Source organism: Notamacropus eugenii, chromosome 4 (assembly GCF_028372415.1).
Source record: "Notamacropus eugenii isolate mMacEug1 chromosome 4, mMacEug1.pri_v2, whole genome shotgun sequence".
In the NCBI taxonomy this organism is placed as follows: Eukaryota; Metazoa; Chordata; class Mammalia; order Diprotodontia; family Macropodidae; genus Notamacropus; species Notamacropus eugenii.
Window position 1 is genome coordinate 317277117 of NC_092875.1, and position 24067 is coordinate 317301183.

At 35.2% G+C, this 24067-nt stretch overlaps 1 protein-coding gene and 1 long non-coding RNA gene across 2 annotated transcripts in view; one reads left to right on the forward strand and one right to left on the reverse strand.

The window, feature by feature from the left end:
- LOC140501424 (uncharacterized) overlaps positions 1-24067 on the reverse strand; it is a 115556-nt gene that overhangs the window by 86676 nt on the left and 4813 nt on the right. The gene's annotated exons all lie outside the window — the stretch shown is intronic.
- On the forward strand, positions 386-23320 carry SLC7A13 (solute carrier family 7 member 13). Its single transcript, XM_072604991.1, has 4 exons — positions 386-1161; positions 9029-9160; positions 19532-19893; positions 22986-23320. Exons 1-4 carry the CDS (start codon positions 480-482, stop codon positions 23274-23276), a joined length of 1467 nt encoding a protein of 488 aa, XP_072461092.1. The 5' UTR covers positions 386-479; the 3' UTR covers positions 23277-23320.

The following is a 24067-nucleotide window of genomic DNA, read 5'->3' on the forward strand; positions in this document are numbered from 1 at the left end:
AATGACTTGCCCAGGGTCACAAAGCTAGTAAATGTTTGAGGTGCAAATCATAGCTGGCCAAGGAACTATCCTAATCCAATAGCTAACCATGGAATATCTAAAAACGCTGAACCACCATGCATTTAGTTCTTTCTTAATTCTTGTTTAGTGTTAAACATTAAAAATGCTGCACCACCAATGGAAAATCTACAAATTCCTTGACAAGTAATGCAAGTTTTAATGTCTAATGGATAAAACATGTTAACTAGGAATTTAAACATATCACAAATTTCATAGGTAAACTGTTTCATGTTAATCATTTTTAAGTCATGAAGTAGTATAATAAAATGAAACTCATGTAGTATACAGTGACTAAATCAAAAGGATCTAATGGTTTCACTACTGGGAGTTTTTTGGGACAGATTTCAAAAGCATAGCAAGGAGTATACAAAAGAGTGATTGCAGAAGAAACTTTAAAAGGCCTTCTCTGGACTGAAGAAATGGACAAAATGAACAAGACACAGCTCCAAAGGGCAATTGGATATTTCCACGGGGTGACTTTCTTACTCAGTAGTGTAATAGGTGCAGGAATTTTCATAGCTCCCAAAGGAGTGCTGAAATATTCCTCCCTCCATGTGGGTGTCACACTGAGTATCTGGGCTGCTTGTGCAGCGGTGTCCATGATAACAGCCCTTACTTATGCTGAGGTGGGCACAACTTTCCCTCGAAGTGGAGCTCAATACTATTTCCTCAAAAGATCCCTGGGATCTCCTTTTGTTTTCTTCTGCTTCTGGACCAGTTTCTTTACAACACCAGCAGGACTTGCTAGTCGAACCTTATTGTTGGCTGAGTATGTTATTCAGCCTTTCTATCCTGGGTGTTCTGCACCAACATTGCCCAAAAAATGCTTAGCTTTGGCCATTTTGTGGTCTCTGGGAATCCTCGGTGTTCAAGGTGTGAAAAAAGTAACTTGGTTTCAGACAGTCAGTACAATGATGAAGACAACAGTTCTTTGCCTTATTGCCTTAAACGGAGTTATATTGTTGGTAATGAGAAAGGAGAATTTGATCAGGTTGGGGAATGCTTTCAGTTCTGACCTTCCAAATATCTCTCAGATTCCAGAAGCCTTTTTCCAAGGATTTTATGCATATTCAGGCTGGCAATCAATGGTTTCCATTGCAGGTAATTTTTTTTTTTTAAATCTTAAGGGAAACATTTATCAGATGAATACATAGTCAAGCTACTAAAATAAGAGTTTTATGCTGAAAAATAAATTTTGTCTTGCTTATAGGTTTGTATATTTTTATCTGACTTTAGAGAGGGAATTCTTAACCTTTTTGTACCATAGACCCCTTTGGCAATCTGGTGATACCTATGGATCTCTTCTCAGGATCATATTTTAAAGGCAAAAAATAAATGACCTAAGATTACAAAGGAAACTGATTATATTGAAATACAGTAATCAAAAAATAAGTTCACTGACCCCTGGTGTGGGTTCTGCTTTATAGAGTATACATGTGAAACATCATAGCTAATGTGCAAAAATATTTGTTGCTTGATTCCTTGCTTTTTGGTCTAGGTTTGGGAAATTAAAGATTTTCCTAACATATACTAATACTCGGGGTATTCATGGGTAGAATTCTAGACCAGAAAAGACCAGAAATTAGAAATAAGAAAGACCAGAATTTAAACATAGTCTTAGATGTTTATCAGCTGGGTGACCTCAGGCAAGTCATTTAACCTCCATTTCCTTCAGTTTTCTTAAGTACAAAATTGGGTTAATTATAGCATCTACATTCCAGGCTTATTGTGAGGATCAATGAGACATTATTTGCAAAGCATATCTGTGCTTGGCATATAGTAGATGCTATATAAATGCTGGCTGATAATAAAAATAATTTGTTAACCACATACACATCTGCTCAGCAGGTATATTCACTGGTAAACAGTTGGGTAATATGAAAGGCAGTGTGGCATAATGGAGAATGCTAGACTTGAAGTCTGCAGAAATATAGGTCTTAAAATAGCCTCTGATATTTACTAGGTAAGAATAGGGACAAACCACTTAATCTCAGTTTCCTTCTCTATAAAATGAGGATAATAATACCTATAGTCCCTACCTCTCAGGAATGTGAGGGACTCAGTTTCTTCATCTGTAAAACATGAGAAGTTGACTTAAATGATCTTTATGGGCCCTTCTAGGTTTATGTTCAGTTCTATATCCCAGGCATATATCCCAAGCAAGTCAATGGCATAATTAAAGGTCCAATATATACCAAAATATTCAAAGTAACACTCTGTGACAGGAAACAAACAAACAAATAAATAACAAAACATGAAAATGATATAGCTGCCCAACATCTGAAGAATGGCTAGAAAAATTGTGTTACATGAATATAATAAAATTTTGTTGTGTACTAAGAAATATCAAATACAACAACTCTGAGGAATAGGAAGATTTCAATAAACTGATACAAAGTGAAGCAAGTAGAACCAGAATAATGACTATAACAAGATACATTAAAAGACCACTAAAGGAAGCCAAATGATGAAAAGTCACTGAAGGACCTAAAGAACAGATAATAAAATATAACTCATTTAGCATGGCAGAGAAGTGGGTGACTACTAGAACAGAAGACACTGGCAGATGTCACTCGCACAGTATATTTTGTTTTGGCTTAATTGTTTTTTTTATTGTTGTAATAAGGAAGGTTTTAATCTAGAGAGCACAGACTTACTATATCCCCCAACAACTATAAAGACATGTAAAGACAAAAGACATCAAGAAAAGATTTTAAAATAAATACATCTTTTGCCCCAATATGATTTTAATGCTAATATCACATAAATGTGGCTTTATATATAATCTGTAATGATCCATGGCTGAGCCAGCAATATGGAAAAAGTTAGACTACTGTAGCTCTTCTAACTACCTTCACCAAACAGTCATCCATCACCTTTGGGGGAGAGGGAGATGGGGAGCTAAAGTGGGGAGAGAGGTTGGAACATAAGGATAAGAGCAGTGCTCAAGAATATTTTCCATCCATTTAAAGGTGCAGAAGAGATTCAAAACTACAGACAGGGTCCTGGGTTTTTCTCAACCTAAAGTACCCACAATATAATAGAAATGGGTAAATGATATTAAATAAAAGTGACAAAGAATTAAGATGATTATTTGCCATCTGTAAACCATCCATTTTCCTCTCTGTTTTTATGTTAGAATATTCATAGTAATAATTATGCTCTCTGTATAAAAGGGAGGGATGGTGTATTTTCTAGAATTATTGCCCAACTAAAGACATTTAATTTTATTAAATAACATATACAACACAACATATAAAAACATGCTGTAAGACCAGCCAAAATTTGAATAAAGACATATGAAATGAAGAATAAAGTAACTGCAATGTGTTAGTATTATTTTAAACTGCCAAATATGAGTAAAAATCCAAATTAAAAGTGACAAAGCAAAAAAAATCAGCTATAATCATTACATAATTCATTTAAATTATTATTTCTTTCTTCCAAGACAAAGCATTTTTTCTCACTTCATTTTATTTTTTATCAGTATATGACATTTACAAATTTATAATAGTCATTAGGAAAAGATACTAGAACACACACTCATTATATGGCTTCATCACACTCATAAGACACTCACAAATCAAATCCTAAAGTGAAGAGATCCCTAGCACCAAAGTAATGAAAAGTGTGTCTAGAGGGAAGATGGGCAGGAAAAGCTGATGGGGGCAGAAAGAATGACAAAATGCCCTGATTTTTCATCATTGCATTTTGATTTGATGTATTACTTATAGATACAGCTAAATGTTCATACAACTTGGAGGACTTTGGTTAGAATCCCAGTTTGGCTAACTGATGCTATACATGACCTTGAGCAATCTGTTTACCTATCTGGACCTACGTTTCCTCATATATAAAATTAGGAGTTTGAACTATTGCACCTTCCAGTTCTAACTTGAAATGAGAAGCAGCTAGATGGCTATTGCAGTGGACTTGGAGTCGGGAAGACATGAGTTCAAATCCTGCCTCAGATATTTATTAGTGATGTGACTATGGACAAGTCCATTCATCACTATCTGCCTCAATTTCTTCATCTGTAAAATGGGGACAATAATAGCACCAACCTCACAGGTTATTGTAAGAATGAAATGAAAAGTAATAATAACATGCAAAGTGTTTTGTAAAGTTTAAGACACTCTCTTGATGTCATCTGTTATTATTAAATCCTGTAATAATACAGTAACAATTTTACAGGTAGGTAAGTTTATTATTCCTAATATATCTATTTCTCCTACTACCTGTCAAGTTGATGGCAGCCATCATTAGACATTTTTAATCTTCAAATGTTCCTTATTACTAAGTGAATACACCAAGAGGACCAATACTTAAAGACATTATTAATTAGCCTAGAAACAAGAAGGCAAGAGAAAGACCTGGGTTTAGATAGAGAAGTTGGGATTCAGGAAAAATGAGAGGGTACTGAAAATAGAGGTAAGAGGGTCCCAATGATAAACGTAGTCTACGTCACAACTTTGCCTATAGTTATGTAGCTGAAGGAAAACACTTGTTCAATAACTGTCAATATATTCTTTTTCATATATGCAAAAATGTTTCAAATAGTTCAGAAGATGGTCTTAGAATCTTTTAAAAAGAAGGATATACTTTTGTAAATACTGCCAGTAATCCTCAGCAAAGTGATGTCTTTTCATTTAAAAATTAAATTGATATTTGAATAGTTGAAAATGGTGGAGAATTCTGGTTAAATGATGATTCCCAAAACATCAATGCCTTTGATTCACTGGGTAAAACATAAGATTGAGAACTGCTGGGTTGGGTAATAAATATTATTTATTTTGGTTGTACAAAGTCTATATTTTATCCTGGATCTGTAATACTTCTATGTGATTCTGTGATTTTTAAAATATCTGAACCTGCAATTTCATTGATGTGGGTTACTCTCTACAAAGAATGTGTGTAGACTCCCTACAAAGAATAACAATTTATAATAGCTAGAATTTGTATGATGCTTTAAGGTGTGCAAAGTACTATACAGGGTATCCCATTTGATCCTCATATCCTGTGAGGTAATACCCTACTATTAATTATCTCCATTTTACAGATGAGAAAAGATAGGCAGTGAGAGGTCAAGTGACCTGCCCAAGGTCACACAGCCAAGTGTCTGAGGAAGAAATAGACCTCATTCACTACTACAAGGTACAAAAATGTCTAGGAGTCAATCTTTTAAGAAATACTGATGATCTATATAAATACAGTTATGAAATACTTTTTAAGAAATAAAAAAAACTAATGAAATAATTGCAGTTATTTTGTGCTCGTTGTTGGATCTCATCAGTAATAAAAATGATAATATCAAAATTCAGTTACAGTTTTGGTGCTATGCCAAGGGACATGTGATAGAACTAGACAAAATAACTCCTAAAAATTAACTTGAAGAAAAATAATCTATAATCTCTAGAGAAAGAATATTAAAAAGGTAAACATAAAAAGGGAATAGTATCAGCCCTCAGATTATACTATAAAGCCAGTAATCATCAAAAACCATTTAGTAGTAGTTAAAAAATTGAAAAAATAAATCAGTGAGACTAGAAAAGGAAGAATTTCTTAAAATTGGACTCAATAAACATTTGGTAAAGCCAAGAGCATAAATTACTTGAGTGAAAAACCCCTTCATTAACAAGAACTACTGAGAAAACTAGAAAACTATTGAGTAAAAATTGTTTAGACTTTTATTAGACCCATTAAAAAATAAATACATAGACTATTAAATGTAACAGCATAAAATAATTATAAAATAAACAAATTGGGTACCTTCAATAGTTATGGCTAAGGAGAATATTTGTAAGAGATGGACGCAATCAGAAAAGATCAAATAGATAATTTTGACTACATAATTGAAAAACGTTCCCAAACAAAATTAAATTACGATTAGATGAAAGTTGCTGATTTTGCTTGCATAATTATATATGTGTGTATGTATATATTTTGCTTGCACAATTATATATGTATGTATATAATTTAATTTTTTAAAACTATATGAAACTATAAAATAATTAAAAGAGGATGTTTAAAATTGGAAAGAACAAAGATGGCCACAAAAAAGAGATATGAGAACATATCCTTATTCCATTCCTTTCAGATTTAGGAGATCCACAAGTTTAGAATATTGAATATATTTTCAGTACACTGTTAGCAGAGTTATGAATTAGTCCAGTCATCCTGGAAAACAACTTGGAATTATGCTTAAAAAGTGAATAAAATCTACTTACCCTTCAATCTAGAGATCCTAGATCTTAGGGATCTGGGCCAAGAAAATCAAAGATAGAAAAGAAGATTGTAGATAGATAGAGATAGTGATATAAAATCAGTCTAGTGATTCAAGCTTCGTATTCAAATGCAATAGAAGACTGATAGTTCATAAAATGCACTAAAAATAATTTTACTTTCAATAGGATTAAAATTATATAATTCATAAAAAAAAAAAAACCAACTACTCTGCTCCAGATTCACCAGAAAAGCAATACTGTATCAGAAAGGTTTTCTATAGGGCAATAGAAACTTTGGAAAAAAGCAGGAACACTAATTCCCATAAGCTAGTTTTTTTTTTTTCACTTAGTCCTCCTCTATATAACTCATCAAATTGTACAAAGAGTTTCCTTAAAGAGAAACGAACCTGAGCAAAATCATTGTTGTTCCTACTAATGAGGGTTGGAAAGGGGGATGGGATGGATGAAATTCTGAAATCCCTCAAAAACTGGAGTACAGGGGTAGGTTTCCTGGAATGAATTCATGGACTCAAGCATTCTTGAAGTCAAGGTAAAAATTTATTACGCTTTTCAGGGGGCAAGAGTTCTTCGGGAACCTACAACCTTAGAGGGGTACAAGTAAAGTTTATATAGGATATTATATAATAAAACATGTGCCAAATATTCTAATTAGATGATTCAGGGTGGGATTAGAGAGTGGTTAAGGTGTGGTTAGTTCTTAAAGGAACATGCACTTTCAGTATCTACTGTGCAGATATTTTACCCAGAGTTCAATGGGAAATAGACCAAAAAGGAGCTACATGGAGATGTGGTTTTAGGCCTGAAATGTCACTAAATCAGCTAACTGTCAGGACTAACTAAGGAATACCAGGCTGCTCTCATCAATGTCTTGTTAGACAAGATAAATGTAAAGGAGTATATGTATGTCTAAGTCTAGGATATATATGAGTATGTTCAATGGTCAATTGAGTCAATTGGTCAATGAGTAGTAAATGTATGACCCAGTAGATAGCCAGTTCAGCCAGTACACAAATGGTTCAAACTAATAAATTCCATAGGTGCAGAAAGTTACTGTAGTAGGAAGGGAGATAACAGTTTTTACTGGGGCAGGCTGTGTCCTTGGGTTGAGGGAGAAACTGCTTGAGCCTGTGTTTTAAGTCTAGGGAGAAATGTGATTTTAGAATTGGGGTCCAAGCACAGGCATCCAAGCACCCCATCACTACCACATCTCACCCCTTGTACAGATCCAAAGAAATCTACCAAAGAACCTACAACCACTTTAAATTTCCTTAACGCAATTCTTACCTTGGGGGGAAGTCTATTAATAAGCTGCACTGGAAGAAGAGTTTATTAAAAATAATAAAAAGATAAGAATATGAAGTAATATAAAAGTCTTTGCAAAAAGTGCAATTCAAGCACTGGAGTAATAAGTGAGGCCGTTCATAGTACTTCTTCTGATGTAAAACAACCATGATAAAGAGAAGCAACACCAGGAACATCAGACACAACCACCAATCCCCATCATAGGTCAGAGTCATCAAGAGTGAGATAGCTGAGATCATAACCTCTAACATGCTACCTATCCAGAATGTAAGTATAGTCAGAGACAAACGGGTTTCTCTGGGAAAGAACTTCACTCTGAGGAGTCCTCACTGATTGGTGGGAGATTATTTGCCTGGGGAAGCCATATCTTGGAAAGTCCTAATCATGCTGCTCACTTCACTTCCTACTCTCCAATTGGACCTACCTCTATACCTGTTGCCTGGAACCTATTCAAGTACCCTCTTCCCTCCCCTCCACTTTGAACCCCTCCCCATTATGTTTTCTCTTCCCCTTTTAGTCTAAGCTGCTTGACAGTAGGGACTATTTTGTTTTCTTGCTTTTCTTATCCCTAGCTTGAGCACAGTGTATGGCACTTAGTAAATAATTAAAGATAAACATTCTACCTATCCATCCATCCATCCGTCCATTCATCTATCCATCTATCTATCCATCCATCCATCTATCTATCTATCTATCTATCTATCTATCTATCTATCTATCTAGAAGCTCTGATAGTCTATTTTCCTCCAAGTAAGAATAAGGATGAAAGGATTTGCAAGAGCTGATTGAAACCATAGCAGCCCAGATGTCATGATGGCACCTAACAGACTACACATCTACACATGCCTAATAACATATTTTTTAGAATACTTGTGCTTTAGAACAGAGGTGTCAAACACATATCCCTCAATACTCTTGAATGTGACCTAAACCAGATTAAAATATAATTGAGAAATACTGAACAAAATAAATAAAAAATACAATAAAACATAGATAACATTGCACTTTAAAATTAAGTTAACATGCAGTTCACAAGGATCCTTATACATTTAGTGATTCCCTAACTCTATTCGAGTTTAAAATTACTGCTTTAAAGAATCTGGGGTGAGAGAAGTGAATACCTCCTCACAATAATAATTTGCATTTTTAACAAGATTTAACTTATCTATATTCTGTGACTGGAGAGATGCCATGGATAGAGAGCTGGCCTCAGACTGAGGAAGACCTGGGGTTCAAGTCCATCCTCTAACACATAATGGCTGCTTGACTGTGGACAGTGCTCTAAGAATATGAAATTACAAGTGCAACAAAAAATATATGACCACTTTCTTTCCTTTTCTTATACATCATAAGGAAACATCTTATAAATAGTATGTTTGATATAATATGCTCTTTATGATGATTTACTTTCTCTGTTTTAGGAGAGGTAAAAAACCCAGCTAAGAATATTCCCAGATGCATATTCACTGCACTTTCCTTGGTGACCATACTTTACCTTCTGGTTAATATTTCCTACCTGACTGTTCTAACTCCTGAGGAAATCATCGCTTCAGGTATGGTTCTAGGTAGCTGAGAAGAGCTCTTACTGATGGATGTGATCTCTCCTTATTTTGTATTCTCATCACACTTTGTTTATACTTTCTAGGTAACTGTATTTTATCTTGTAGCATAATTATTTGTGTATGTTGCTTATCTCTTTCATTAGATTGCTAGTATCTCAAAGACTAGTTATGTTTATCTTAGCATTTTTCCTATAACCTAGAACAATGGCACACACATGTTTTATAAATGTTGAGAGAATGCATATATTAAAGGCCAAGAACTAAAGCAGATGAATGAGCACCAGCAGAAATTTTAAAAAGGAAGTCATGTCCCAGACTCTTACACATCTGCCATTTAAAGCCTACACTCTTTACTTGTGCTGATAAAGAGAGTCTATGTTGAGGGATCATGGGAACACCGAGGGGATTAGAGCTATAATGAAGTAGCAAAAAGAACTTTATTAAGACAATAGAAAAGGATAAGTGGAGAAAACTTATGTTTCTAATTGGAGGAGAGTTCTTTCTAGCACTTAAGCTCCTGATCATAAAGCCTAGTTTAACATAGTTTTACTTTAAGATAAAGTATCTTTGCTATTATGAGGGTTTATCCAATAGAAGAAGAATTCACACTGAAGGAATGCATGATTTCTACTACAGAGAACATAGGTAAAGTCAATGTAGAGTATGAGGAAACTCTTGTGCTCCACAAATACCTTTCTTGTCATAACAGATATTCATAAAGGGTTGGAAGAGAAATAGATGAATTGCAAGGGGGAGAAACAGTGGAAAAAATCAGGAGAAGAATGACCGGTAGTTTGGTGTACTTCTGCACATGTAAACTAACTCCTATCTGGGGGCCCGGGGAGGACCTAGAACAACCCTGTAGTGCTATGTGCTACATAAAGAGATGTAATTCTTGATTATGAGATCTTTCAATCCATGAAACTGCCTATGGCATATGTGAAGGAGAGATGGTTTTAGATTAGAAGAAAGACTGGAGAAGGAGAGAGAAAAGCGGAATTCTAAGAGAAATGAGAGAGAAGGCGAGAACTTTTGAATGGCAAACAGAAGCCTCTAATATCTCCTACATGTGACTCCTCGACATGCCCCCTGATGCTCAACATGTGCACCCCATAGACTGCTCATAATGAACTTCCCAAATAAGATGACTGTGTCCTTGAGAGCTGAGATTTTATCTCAAATAAAATCCCAGCCTTCAAGTACAAGAACCCACTTTATTGTCTTCTATAATCTTACAATTTACCAATTTCTATTTACTGTTTGCTTAGATTAATGTGTTTGTTATCTGAGAATATCTTTTATGAAACAAGCATTTGGTAAGAAAGTGCTAAATAGTCTGAAAACAAACTGTTACTCTTTCTACTTGAGAGGAAGAGGGCAAGTGACTTTTATTCTGAATACCCAATATGAATAGCTTCATATCCACTAATAATTAAAGAAATATAAATTAAAACACTGAGATTCTGCCTCACACCCACCAGATTAGCAAAGATGACAATAATGGAAAATGACTAGTGTTGAAGGGACTATAGGAAACCAGGCACGTTAATATGCTACTGGTAGAGTAGTGAATTGGTCCAATCACTCTGGAAAGCAATTTGGAAACAGAGCCCAAAAGTTTCAAAACTCTACATGTATCCTTGACCCTGCAATGCCATTATACCAAAGAAACCAAAGGAAAAGAGAAAAGCCCCATAGGTACAAAAATATTTATAGTAATACTGCTTTGTGGTGGCAAAGAACTAGAAACTCGGGGGATGCTCATCAATGTGGAAAAGATGAGCAATTTTGGTGTATTGATGTAATGGAAAATTATTGTGTCATGAGAAATGGTGAAAGGAATGCTTTTGAAAAAAATGAGAAGATTTGTCTTACTTGATACAGATTGAAGTGAACAGAACCAGTAGAACAATTTATACAATAATACTGCAAAGACAAACAACTTTGAAAGACCTAAGAACTCTAATCAACACAACTACAATTTTACAGGACTCATAATGAAAGATGCCACTCATTTTTGTCATACAATAAAGAGGTGATGGACAGAGTCATACATTTTGGACATGGCCAGTGTAAAAATGTGCTTGTTTGACTATGCATATTTATTATAACAGTTTTGTTTTCCTTTCTTTTACAGTGGGGGTTGGGGAACATGGAATGGAGAGAAAATAGATTTTTATTAAAGGAAAAAAATAATTTAAAAAACAAAAAAAGGCATCACATCTTTAAACTATAAATATACACTACATATACAAAACTACAAATATAAACTACTATAAGCTACAAATATATAATGTGTGGTCAATGTCTAGCCTAATACTCCTCTTGGAAATAGGAAAGCAAAACCATAGCTGTCTTACCTGCCCCTTCCTCATTAGACACCTGGTAGAGCCTCCACAAAGGTAGACATTGAAATCTCCCTGGAGATGGGGTAGACCAGATCCCAGATCATATTTATCTAAATAAATATACCCCATAATTGGGCACACCTTAGTGTCCTGAGTCATAAGTTCAAAAGCTTAAACAAATGAGGTAATGTACACTGCACACAAATTCTACAAAATTTCAAATCATTTTCAAGGAATATGCATACAAAAAAAAAATTCACTAGGAAATTCTGAATGTAAAGCAATCAAATTATCTCTCTAATCATCATTTGGAAACCCACATTCAAAAAGACCATGCCTGATATGTTTAGAATAATAAATTTAATCTATAAATTTAATGCAAAAAGTCTTGCAAGTAGCTGGTGGGGGCGGGGGGGAGAATCAGGTCTTTTATTACTTGTTTTTTCTACTTCCCTTTTATTGCTTGGCTAGACCAAGTAGAAGGAAGGAGTTCTTCTCAAATTGTGTAAGAATAAATTCAGAGAAGTTTCTTTATTGAAAAATTCCTCTCTCTTAAAGTGACACTACATGGATTAAAAGTTATTTCTTCTCCATAAGTAGATCTAGGTCCCTTACTGTGCAAAAAAGACTCAGATAAAGAAGACAGAAAATGCTTTTAATAGTATTCACTCATTCTACATAAGAAAGAATAATCATGTAAATCAATAAACTATTGGAAACTTTTCTCAGCAGGGAAGAAGGAGAGCACCTAATCTATTTCTGTTGCAGAAACAATTAAGTTCTCTTTGAAAATGACTGGAAGGTTTGTTAGTTGGTTGATTTGTTGGGTTTGGAGTTTTTTGGCAGTCTTTACATTGTTCTCCTACCCAGACTTGGTTCTCACTGAAGAACTTTCTACTGCTTTCCTGTACATTATTTGCCAGTCTCTCACAGTCTCAATAATCTCTTAAGGCTGAATATTTTTACTTCCACTTGAAGCGAACACTCAGGCCATAAAGTGTTTCCAACTGCCTTTTGCTCCATTTTAACCTCTAATCTCTAATCCCAACTCCTGCACTACCCTAGCTATCTCCTGTGATACTTTCCCTTAGTTGAGAACACACCAAAGTCAATACTTTCCCAGCCATGGAGAAGGTACATACATCTATGACCACCTAAGGATGAAAATTCTTCTCTTTTTCATCTCTCTTTCCTCCAAATCACAGCAGAGTTTGGGGAGGGGAGTAGGGGTCTCGATGATCATTGGTGACACCAAGTGATGCCAGATGTTGGGTATGGAAGATCTAAGTTCAGGGATTGTGGGACCATCAAGCCAGCAAGATCCACAATGAAGTAGAAAAAAAAGAGAACTTTATAGAAGCAATAGAAAAGGAGTAACGACTGGAGGAAATATATTTCTAATAGAAAGAGAAAGTTCTACCTAGTCAAATTATGATACTAGTAGAGTCTGAGCACAAATCTATCAAGAGAAGTGGAACTCAGCAGTAGAAACCCAAGTCAGGACTAAATATCCAAAGGTACATGAAGGGGCTGGGCCTGGCCCAAACCCAAAAAAACAAATCAGGACAAATTTGGACATATGAGTAAAGAGGAGAAGGCACCAAAAGCTATGAAGACATATTATATGACAAGAAATACCCAAAAGGTAAACCCAAAAGAAGAGAGTAATTTGTCCAATAACTGTAAACAGAAGAGGAAGAAATGACTTGGGAATAAGCGCAGAGTCCTGGAAGAAATGAAGTAGGAGACAAAATATGTGTTCTGGAGAAAAGAACTAGAAGGAATATAAATAGCTTAAGATAAAAGGTAGAAAATCTTGCCTGCAACTGACTCTGTGAAAATAGGAATAGACTAAACCGAACTCAATGACTCCTTGAGAAACTAAGTCTTAGAACAAAATAAAAATTAAAAAAAGAAAATGTAAAATGTCTACTGTCAGAAACAACTGACCTGAAAAGCATGTTAAGGATCATCAGGCACTCTCCCAAAAACATGACAAAAAAGCACCTGAATGTCATTTTTCAAGAAATCTTAAATGAAAATCATCCAGATTTACTAAAATCAAAGGGTAAATGAAACTACAAAAAAATCTACCACTCATCTCCTTAAAGAAATCTCAAAATGAAAAATCTTAGAAATGATATAATCAAAATCTAGAGCTTTCATGTCAAAGAAAAAATGCCGCAAGCAAAAATGTATATGTTCAAATGTGAAAAAAGAGTTCAAATTTGAAAGAACTATAGTAAGGAGCAAATTGGAGAGGGTTAATCATTGATAAATGAGTATATTCCAGTAGAAGGAAAAGAGATCTATCCTTTCAAAATCTTACTATCTTTCAGGGTCACAAGGGGAATTAAATAAGACAAAGGGACTAGGGTTGATGTTCTATTTTGGTAGTTCTAAGAGACAAAATAAAATGGAGAAAAGGAAGAATATAATAGGAATGAAATGGGAAAGAAGGGGGTAGAACTTGCTATATCTTATAACTGAAGTGCAAGAGAAGGAAAGTATACAAACTTGGAAGGGTTTGGGGGAATTGGGCATCATATTAACTTCATCCTTACCTGAACAAGGCAAAGGAGAATTGAACGCACAACCATGCAGATACAGCAAAGTTTGGTGTGGTAATACATTAAATTCAAAAGGGAAATAAGAGGAAGAGAAGGTCATGGGAGGACGGTAGAGTTGGGGAAGAAATAGTCACCACAAAACAAAGTTTAACTTTGGAGAGTGGTTGCAAAAGGGAGATTAAAAGAAATAAGAACCAGTGGGCAAGTTATTGTTGAGGGTAACGGAAGACAGACAGTAGAGTACTTTTATTAATTCAATCACCCATCACCAATGTAGATTACATTAGTTTTTACCACCCTCTTCTTATCTGTGAACAGGGAGGAGAACAAAGAGAGGAGAAAATATGCAGTTAACAACACCCAAAGCAATCAATAAGGGAAAATTTACCTAAAATTTTCATCAATAAGAGAGAAAAGAAAAATAAATTGAACTTGCAATTTAAAAAAAAACTAGAAAAGCACAAAATCTAAAAATATTTCAACTAACCACAAAAAGAAAAATCCTGAAAATCAAAATAACAAAATTGAAAGAAAAAAACCACACTGAATTTATAAATAAAACAGAGCTATTTTTAAAAAATCTAAATAAAAATTTAACACTTAGATAATCTTTTCTTAAAAGAGGAAAGTCAAATTACTAATATAAAAAACAAAAAAGGACAATTGATTACAAATGAGTAAGGAATAAAAGAATTATTAAAACATTTTGTATAATCATATGAACACGAAACTGATGATTTAAATGAAATGGATGAATATTTATAAAATAGAAAATACTTGAATTAGCAGAATAATAAATAGAAAAATTTAACAACTCAATCTCACAAAAAGAAATTGGATATGCCATAAATTAATTCCCAATGAAAAAAATCCCACAACTAAATGGATTCACAAGAAAATTTTATCAATTCAAAAAATGCTACTTCCGATATTACATAATTATATTTTTCAAAAATAGAAAAAGAAAGGATACTAGCAAATTCCTTATATGATATAAATATAATGTTGATATCTACAGTGAGACACAAAGCAGAAAAAGAAAACTAGATTAACATCTGTAATTAATATTGACACAGAAGTATGGAATAAAATATTAGCATAGAAGTCATGAAATAATAATAGCTAACTATATACCATTTTAAGTTTTACAAAGTGTTTCACTCGGTGCATCAGCAAGGACCCTGACATACACAGAAGGGCCTGCTGTACAGGTTCTTAGATCTACTTTTCTTAAAGGAAAGCAACTTTTGAGGGGTCAACGATCTACTTTAATCAAGCACATATATCATTCACTTAATTCAGGGGAAAAAGTCAGCACCCTGAACTTCAGAGAAAATAGAAACAGAGAGATAAAGACCAACAGATAGGGCTTCCAACTGTCTGATCATATGCAAAACATACATAGTTACTAGAGAGAAAAGCATCAATATCTGGGTTTTCAAACCCAAGTTGCTCCTTAGCGGCTACCCAGAGTCTTGTCTGGCCAAATAAACACTGAGAATGAGTAAGCCCCAAAGTAAAATCTCACATTGGAGTATTTATACACTTTTCAGAGCCAGAGGGCAAGACCCTCTGACCCAGTGCCTCAGTAGAAATTAACAAAAGGCATTGAGGCCTATTAATGGGCAGGGAAGATCTTTAACTCTTTCCCTAACCTACCAGTAACATTACACTAGGTTATATTAATAAGATTATTTAGTGCTTCAACATATGGGAGTATGTATATATTCCATCTAGCATGTATCATATGATCATAACAAACCATACAACTCAACCCTTTCTGTCTTCAGGCTCTTCCTCACTCCCACTCCAAACTTGTTATCTACAAAAACCTGAATATTTATAACTTGTGTTTTGTTTCTTTTCTAATGTTTTACTGGTAGAAAAAATATAAGCTAGTTTTCCTTAAACAAGGGATACATTTGAAAAATTATTTCTCATTTTTAAAGGAATTTTAGCCAGGAAAGTACATCTAAAATGGCTATTTATCAAATTCTTTGGCTATTCATCTAGCATAGGAAGCAGAATGATAATGAGTATAGACAATGATATTTTAGATCCAAAATTAGAAATGAGAAAATCACATCATTCAATAATGAATAGAAGATTTATGCAAAAACAAAGATAGATGACAAATATATAAAACTTAGCATGGATGCATTAGCCCCCTTACCTACATAGAGAACTGTCAGCAGAGCAAGATGTGTTGGGACTGAGTCTGAAGGTCCAGTCTCCAGGTTAGGAAAGGGGAGGAAGAGAAGGATCATTTTATGCCCTTGGGCCACCAGGAACCAGTCAATATGGCTTCAGGCCATCAGAAGACCAACATGATTTAGAGTAGACTTGAGCCTTAGCCTCTGGGCCAGTCAAGTCCTGGTAACAGTCACCTTGCCTTTCAGGGAAAGAAATAGCCTAACCTACATAAGAGAGATGATAGAGAGAGAGAGATATCCCAATAGATACTGGTATTCCTTTCTTGGCTTTCCTCCTACCTGACTGCTCCTTCTCTATCTCCTCTGCTGGATCCTCTTCCAGATCATACCCTCTAATTGTAGGTGTCCCCCCAGACTTCTGGCCTGGGTCCTCTTTTTTTCTCCCTCTATATTACTTCACTGGTTGATCTCATCAGCTCCCATGGATTTAATTACTATCTCTATGCTGATGATTCTCAAATCTTCCAGTCCTGCTCAAAACTCTGCTGACCCCTAATCCTACATTTCCAATTGCTTTTCAGACATCTTGAACTGAATGTCCAGTAGACATCTTGAACTCAATATGCCCCAAATGGAACTCATTGCTTTTTCCCTTTAATCCTCCCTCCCTCCTACCTTTCCTACTCCTGTAGAGGGCAGCAATATTGTTCATCCCTCAGGTTTGAAACCTAGGAATCATCTCACTATCTTTCAAACCTCCCCCCTCCCCACATCCAATCTATTGGTGAGGTCTGTCAATTTCACCTTTGCACCATCTCTCCATTATGCCCTCTTCTCTCCTATGACAATTCCATCACTCTAGTGCAAGCCCTTGATACCCCTCTCCCAGACTATTGTAGCCTACTAGTCAGCTTGCCTCAAGTTTTTCCCTGATCCCTGCTCCAATCCATCCTCCATTCAGCCAATGAAATGATTTTCTTAAAGCACAAGTTGGATGTCAAAACCCTACTCAATAAACTCCAGTGACTTCCTATCGCCTGCAAGAGCAAATATAAAACTCTCTGTTAGGTATTCAAAGCCCTTTATGACCTAACCCTTCCTACTTTTCCAATCTTCTTACACCTTACTCCCAAAGACACACCATTCCATCCAGTGACACTAGCTTCCTGACTATTCCACAAACAAGACATTCCATCTCTTTGCTCTGGATGTATTCTCTGGCTCTCCCTCCTCTACTACACATATTCACTTCCCTATCTTTCTTTAAGTTCCAACTAAAATCCTTTCTTTTACTGGAAGCCTTCCCCAACCTATCTTGATTCTAGGGCCATCCATTTGTTAATTACTTTCTATTTATCCTATATAGCTTGGTTTGTATGTATTTGTTTACATGTTGTCTCTGTTATTAAACTGTAAGCTCCTTGGGGACAGGGACTGCCTTTTGCCTTTTTCTGTATCCCTGGCACTTAGTATAGTGTTTGGCATGTAGTATGATCTTAATAAATGTTTATTGATTGTTGGATTGATTAATCCCCTTTACAATCTTCCCAAGCAATGCTCTCCTTTATATGATGATGAGACATTGGAAAAGGATTTCTATGGAAAGAGTACTCAGCTAAGGGCACATTCAAGATTTTATGCACCAGGTCAGTGAAGGCAGCATTGTTTTCATGAAATATCAATCTTTAGAAAATTCATTCAGCCTATTTCTAGAAGGCTAAGAACAGGTCACAAAACAAATCTTGTGATCTATAAATAGGTTTGTGCATTTATGTTATTTAGGTTAAAATCACAAGGAGAATTCATAGAATACAATGAATGAAATGAGAATGTTGCTTCTGCTTTATCACTTATTTGTATAATATAAAATGTTTTCTTAACCGTTTTTGTTTAATTGGTTTAGGGCAGTAGTGTCAAAATCAAATAAAAACAGGACCACAAATCCATCTATAAGATGTGGGTCACATACCGACTTATTTTTTAAATGTAACGATATCTATGTTTTATTGTAGTTTTATTTATTTTGTTAAAAAATTCCCAATTACATTTTAATCTGGTTCAGATGTATTATAGTCCCATTCAGCCAGGTTTGACACCTGTGGTATAGGAAACTCGCATTATAGAAACTGCCTCTACCAATGCAGATTGGCACCTACTCTACAATTAAGTCTTAGAGAATTTTGCTCCTATGAATTTTTAACAGATGTCCAGACAATGGAAGCTAATGGGTAACTAATAAAGAATTCTTTGTAAAAGAGGGGAATAATTAAAGTGGTAATTTGGGAAGATTATCAGGGACTGGGTTGATTAGAGGAGGAGGGACCAAGGGGAAGGGTTGGACTTAGGAAGCTACTGTAATGATTTAGGTGTGAAATAATTGAGAGATGGACTAGGATGGTGGTAATGGACATGGAGAGTGAAGGACAAAAGTTAGAGATCATCCTAGCCCCATCCTAATTATCTCTTACCTAATACATTGTAAGAGCCTACTAAGTTCCTCGTGTCTGAGATATTCTTCCTTTCCCAATCCATCCTTGACACTGCTACCCAAATCATCCGAACACACATTTAAATTCTTTTCTATCATTCCACAAACATTTATGTCTGTGGAGTTCAATATTGCCAGGATTCTGCTTGGATTCTTCTGAGATTCCTTGGATTTGGGAGTAACAAATCATTCTTACTCCACATAAATCTACTCCCTTTCCCTCATTGCAACCACAGCCCATGGGCCGATGGCCCTTTGCTTTTTAAACTTTCTGATTCTCAAAAGACATGTCACAAAAACATAGTCACTATCTTCTGGCATAATCATTCTGGGTCCAAACATGTTTCTAAGAAATGAAGTCTTGGGAATTTATCTTGATAATTGATGTTCCCTAAACCCTAGCATTATGAGAAATGCAGTTAGATTAGAATGGTCTATTCCCTCAGACTTGACCCCATTCTAGGAAAATATTGCAGTATTTATCATTGCTGATTTTGTAATTATAATTATTATTCATTTTATAATTGAAAAAATGACAAAGTTGATTCAGGGACTTTTCAAATCACAGAACAAATTAGGAAGAATCAGGAGGTTGTTACTGTATCTATAAATCCCTCGAATATAAAGCAATGCATAATATCCATTTCTTACAGAAAATTACACTATATTTAATAAACTTACTTTATGATTTCATATATGAGTGTCAATCATTACTTTTGGCAAGATTTGTGCTTCTGATGAAACATTTTTATTATGAATTAGTCTTATTTTAAATGATATTTTTTGGGTTTTTTTTTTAATAGACGCTGTTGCAATGACGTGGGCTGATAGAGTAATTCCCTCCTACCAGTGGATCATTTCCATAGGTGTTTCTACTTCAATTCTCAGTGGCCTTTTATCTACTATATTCTCATCAGCAAGACTATACCACTGTGCAAGCCAAGAGGGACAGATACCTTTGTTATTCTCCATGCTTAACATCCACTCCAGTCCAGCTTTAGCTGTGATTCAGATAATCATCTTTGCATCAGTTATGATTTTTCCCTCAGACTTAATCCGATTGATAAATCTTATAGGCTATTCAGGATCTATTCAAATAGGGTTGACCATAATGGGTCTAATTAAGTTGCGATACCAGGAGCCAAATTTACTTAGACCTTTTAAGGTAAGGAATGTAGAAAATATGAGTTTTCTGTTTCTCCTTTCTCTATATATAATTCTTGGGTATATTTAATATTTGGCAAAAGCTAAATCCTTCCAGATCGTTGTAGACCCATTTAGTGATCATGTTGCCTGGATCCTCCTCTTTTGGTTTATAGGTATGTATACTTCATGGGTCATATTTAACATAAGGGGTAAGGAACAAATGAGTGCACAGCAGAAAAAAAAAAATACTTTGAGTACTGCCAAGTTGGGAACAAACAGATAATGGTTGTTGAAAAAGAAAGGAGATTGATTCATTTTTCTCTGCTTCCCATGCTCATAGAAGCAACCTACTAATCAATTACCCCGGTTCTCAATTTCTGTCATCGTTTGTGTTTTCCTTTTTCTCATCTCCTATCAATGAATTGTCAAATCCTATCAATTGTACCTAGAAAACATCTAATATCCACCACCACCCCTTTCCATGCATGTGACTACTCTAATTCAAGCCCTTGTCCTCTCTCACCTGGACTATTTAACTATACTCCTAATGGGCCTCTAGAGGGCAGGTAGGTGGTACAGAGGATACAGTGCCAGACTCAAATCCAGCCTCAGACACTTATTAACTGTGTGACCCTGGGCAAGTCATGAAACCCTGTTTGCCCCAGTTTCCTCATGTGTAAAATGAGCTGGAGAAAGAAATGGCAAACCATTCTAGTATCTTTGTCAAGAAAACCCCCAGTGGCATCATAGAGAGTTGAACATGTCTGAAATGACTCAGCAACAACAACGACCCCCTATATTTTCAGTGTTTCCCCTTTCCAATCTTTCTTCCATTCAGCCATCAGAATAATCTGAATAACACAAAGGTCTGACCAACACACACACACACACACACACACACACACACACACACACACACACACACACACACACACACCCCCTAAATCTCTACAGATTCCCTGTTAGCTCTAGTGTAGAGCCCTCCCATTCTGCCTCCAAGCCACCTGTCCACACTGATTTGATATTACTTCCCTATACATAGGCTACATTCCTGGCAAACTGTCTTATTACTTCTTCCTCAAATTCCCTCTCACATCTACAAGCTGTTTTATAGCCTCACCTCTAATGACCTTCCCCTTTACCTCTATCTATTAGAATTCTTAGCTTCCTAAAACTTACCTCAGGTGTCCCTTACTAGGCAAATCCTTTCCTGGTCTTCCTGTTACTGCTTTCTATTTTCTCAGGTTATCTTGTTTTTAATAATACATGTTGTCCCCTTAGCATATAAGCTTCTTTAGGGCAGGGGTGTTTGTTTGTCTTTGTATCTTCGGTGCTTTGTATATATTAGGCACTTAATAAATTTCTTTATAAATGTAATAAATTGGGCACTTAATAAATGTTGAGTTGGAGGATTAAAAAACCAAGTCCACTACTGAGAAATGCTTTTTACCCCATCTTTGTCCATCCAGGAGTGAATAAGGAGTATTATATTTTTTTCTCCTCAATTTTTATATTTTAAATATTTTATTTTCTCCTCAATTACATGTTAAACAATTTTAAAACTTTTTTTTAAAGTTTTGAGTTCTAAATTCTATCCCTCCTTCCTGCCCTCCCTTTCCCTGAGGTGGTAAGCAATCAGATATAGGTTATACTTGTGCAATCATGTACAATATTTCCATATTAGTCATTTTGTGTAAGAAGACGTGAATAAAATAAAAAGAATGAAAGAAAGAAAATCTAAAATAGCATATTTCAGTGTATATTCAAACATTATCAGTTCTTTCTCCAGAGGCAAGTAGTATGCTTCATCATTAGTCTTTTGGAATTGTTTTGGACCATTGTATTGCTGAGAATAGCTAAGTTCTTCATCAAATAATATTGCTGTTACTGTGTATAACATTCTCCTGGTTCTGTTCACTTCACATTTAAGTCTTTCCAAGTTTTTCTGAAATCATCCTGCTTATCATTTCTTATAGCACAATAGTATTCCATTACAATCATATACCACAGCTTGGTTAGCCATTCCCCAATAATGGAGATCACCTCAATTTCCAGTTCTTAACCACCACAAAAAGAGCTGCTATAAATATTTTTGTACATATAGATCCTCCTCTTTTTTTTTAATGGCTTTGGGATATAGACTTAGCAGTGGTATTGCTGAATCAAAGGGTATGCACAGATTTATACCCCTTTGGACATAGTTTCAAATTGCTCAATAAGAAGTATTTTTAAAATATTATATAGTAATTATGTAAGAAGCTTAATAGAAATTAACTGTATTGAATTTCAGGCTAAGTATGATTCCTATGGATAAGGCTTTCACCCTTATTCCCAGTGGAACCTTAATCAAAGCAATATCTTCCATTTTAGAAGCCATAATGTAGAAGGTAGAGAAGGGTATATTAGAATTGTGGTAATCAAACTTCCCAAAATAAGCAAGTGTGCATGAATGAGATGTGAGACCAAATAGAACCTCTATACCTGCACTTTCTTGAGACATTTCTCCCCTACAAGATGCTTCCTCTCTCCAGCACCTTTTATATCTAAGATAGGACCACAGATAATATACACCCATTAATTCTTCAAAACAGAAATGTTTGTCCTATTTTAGTAAAGTAAGTCAAAATGATACATAATAATTTTATATCAAAGCTGCTGAAGAATAATCCTGACTCTTTGGGAGTCACAGGTATATTTTTGGTTTTGTTTTAAGTGAGCATGTGAACTGACGGAGAAAGATGGAAGTTGAGAAAACTGTTTTACTTTGAATTCTATTAGTTTACAAGTATCTTAGTTTCTGTTTACTCATTTGTCTAAATATAGAAATGAAAATGACATTCCCATATTTAAAGGATATAGAACCATGGATTTAGAGCTGAGAGGGACCTCAAAGATAATCTAGGCCAATCTCCTTGTTTTGTAAATGAGGAAATAGATATCCAGAGAGGTTAAGTAAAATTGCTTAAAATTGCACAGGTAGTATTATGATCATTTCCTGACCTTGAGAAATACTCAAGAAGAAAAAAAAGGTTGTTTTTAAAATTTCTTGTACTAGCTTCTAAATAGTCAAAGTTTAGTTAAGTCTAACCTTATTTTTCTTTTCATCCTCAGGTACATTTATCATGTGCATGCGGAACATTCATTTTGTTTTTCCTATTGGTTTTGATTCCAATTATCCAATCTCCAAAGATGTACCATATTTATGTGCTTTTCTTTATTCTATCAGGCTTTTTGTTATATCTGTTTTTTGTACACTTCAAGTTTTGTTTTGGTTGGTTTAATGAACTCACTTGCTATTTACAATTGCTGTTGAATGTTTCACCCCCTGATGGGCCTGAGGAATACATATCAAAAGAAACAACTTTACCAAAAAAGTGTTCTAGAGTTTCAACAAAAATATGACAAAGTTTAAATACTTGTTGAAAAGATGATTTATTAAAGAATGATCCACGAAAACCATAACAATCCATCTGTCTATTTCTTGGAATAGAAGTCCATCAGACCTCTTCCTAAAAGAAGGCAAACAGTACCACATGCGGTATTATTACATTATTTTCACACCTTTCCTCCTTCAATACACCCCTCTTCCAAACTTTCCTACTTTTGTTGAAGACACCATTATTTTTCCAGGGTATCATAATCATAGTGTCATCTTCAATTCTTCAGTCTCACTCACTTCACATATCCAGTCATTTGCTAAATCCTGTTGATTCTATCCCCCCATCTCTAAAATCTGTCCCCTTTTCTCTCTCCACAGGGTCAGCTCACACCCTCTTCACCTATCACTTTCAGTACTAAAAGAGCATGTTTTTTGGTCTTTCTCTTCCCTATGTCTCTCTTCTCTCCTATTGGGGCAGCTAGGTGGTGCAGTGGGTAGAGTATCAGTGCAGGAGTCAGGAGGACCTGGGTTCAAATTTCACCTCAGACACTTGACACTCACCGGCTGTGTGACCTTGGCCAAATCACTTAACCCCAATTGCCTCATCCTGGGTCATCTCCAGTCATCCTGATGAATATCTGGTAACTGGATTCAGATGGCTCTAGAGGACAAGTGAGGCTGGTGACCTGCATAACCCTCCCTCACTCAAAACAAAGTCAAGTGCAAGTTGTGTCATCATTTCTCTGATGGCATGGTCTTGTTTGGCAACGAAGGATGAAGATACACACACACACCTTCTCTCCTATTAATGTTC

Bases quoted from the DNA above. Each gene is read 5' to 3' on its own strand.
- SLC7A13 (XM_072604991.1), top strand. From the start codon at position 480: ATGGACAAAATGAACAAGACACAGCTCCAAAGGGCAATTGGATATTTC. The intron at 1,162-9,028 runs GTAATTTTTTTT...TCTCTGTTTTAG, and splicing joins ATCAATGGTTTCCATTGCAG to GAGAGGTAAAAAACCCAGCT. The intron at 9,161-19,531 runs GTATGGTTCTAG...TTTTTTTAATAG, and splicing joins TGAGGAAATCATCGCTTCAG to ACGCTGTTGCAATGACGTGG.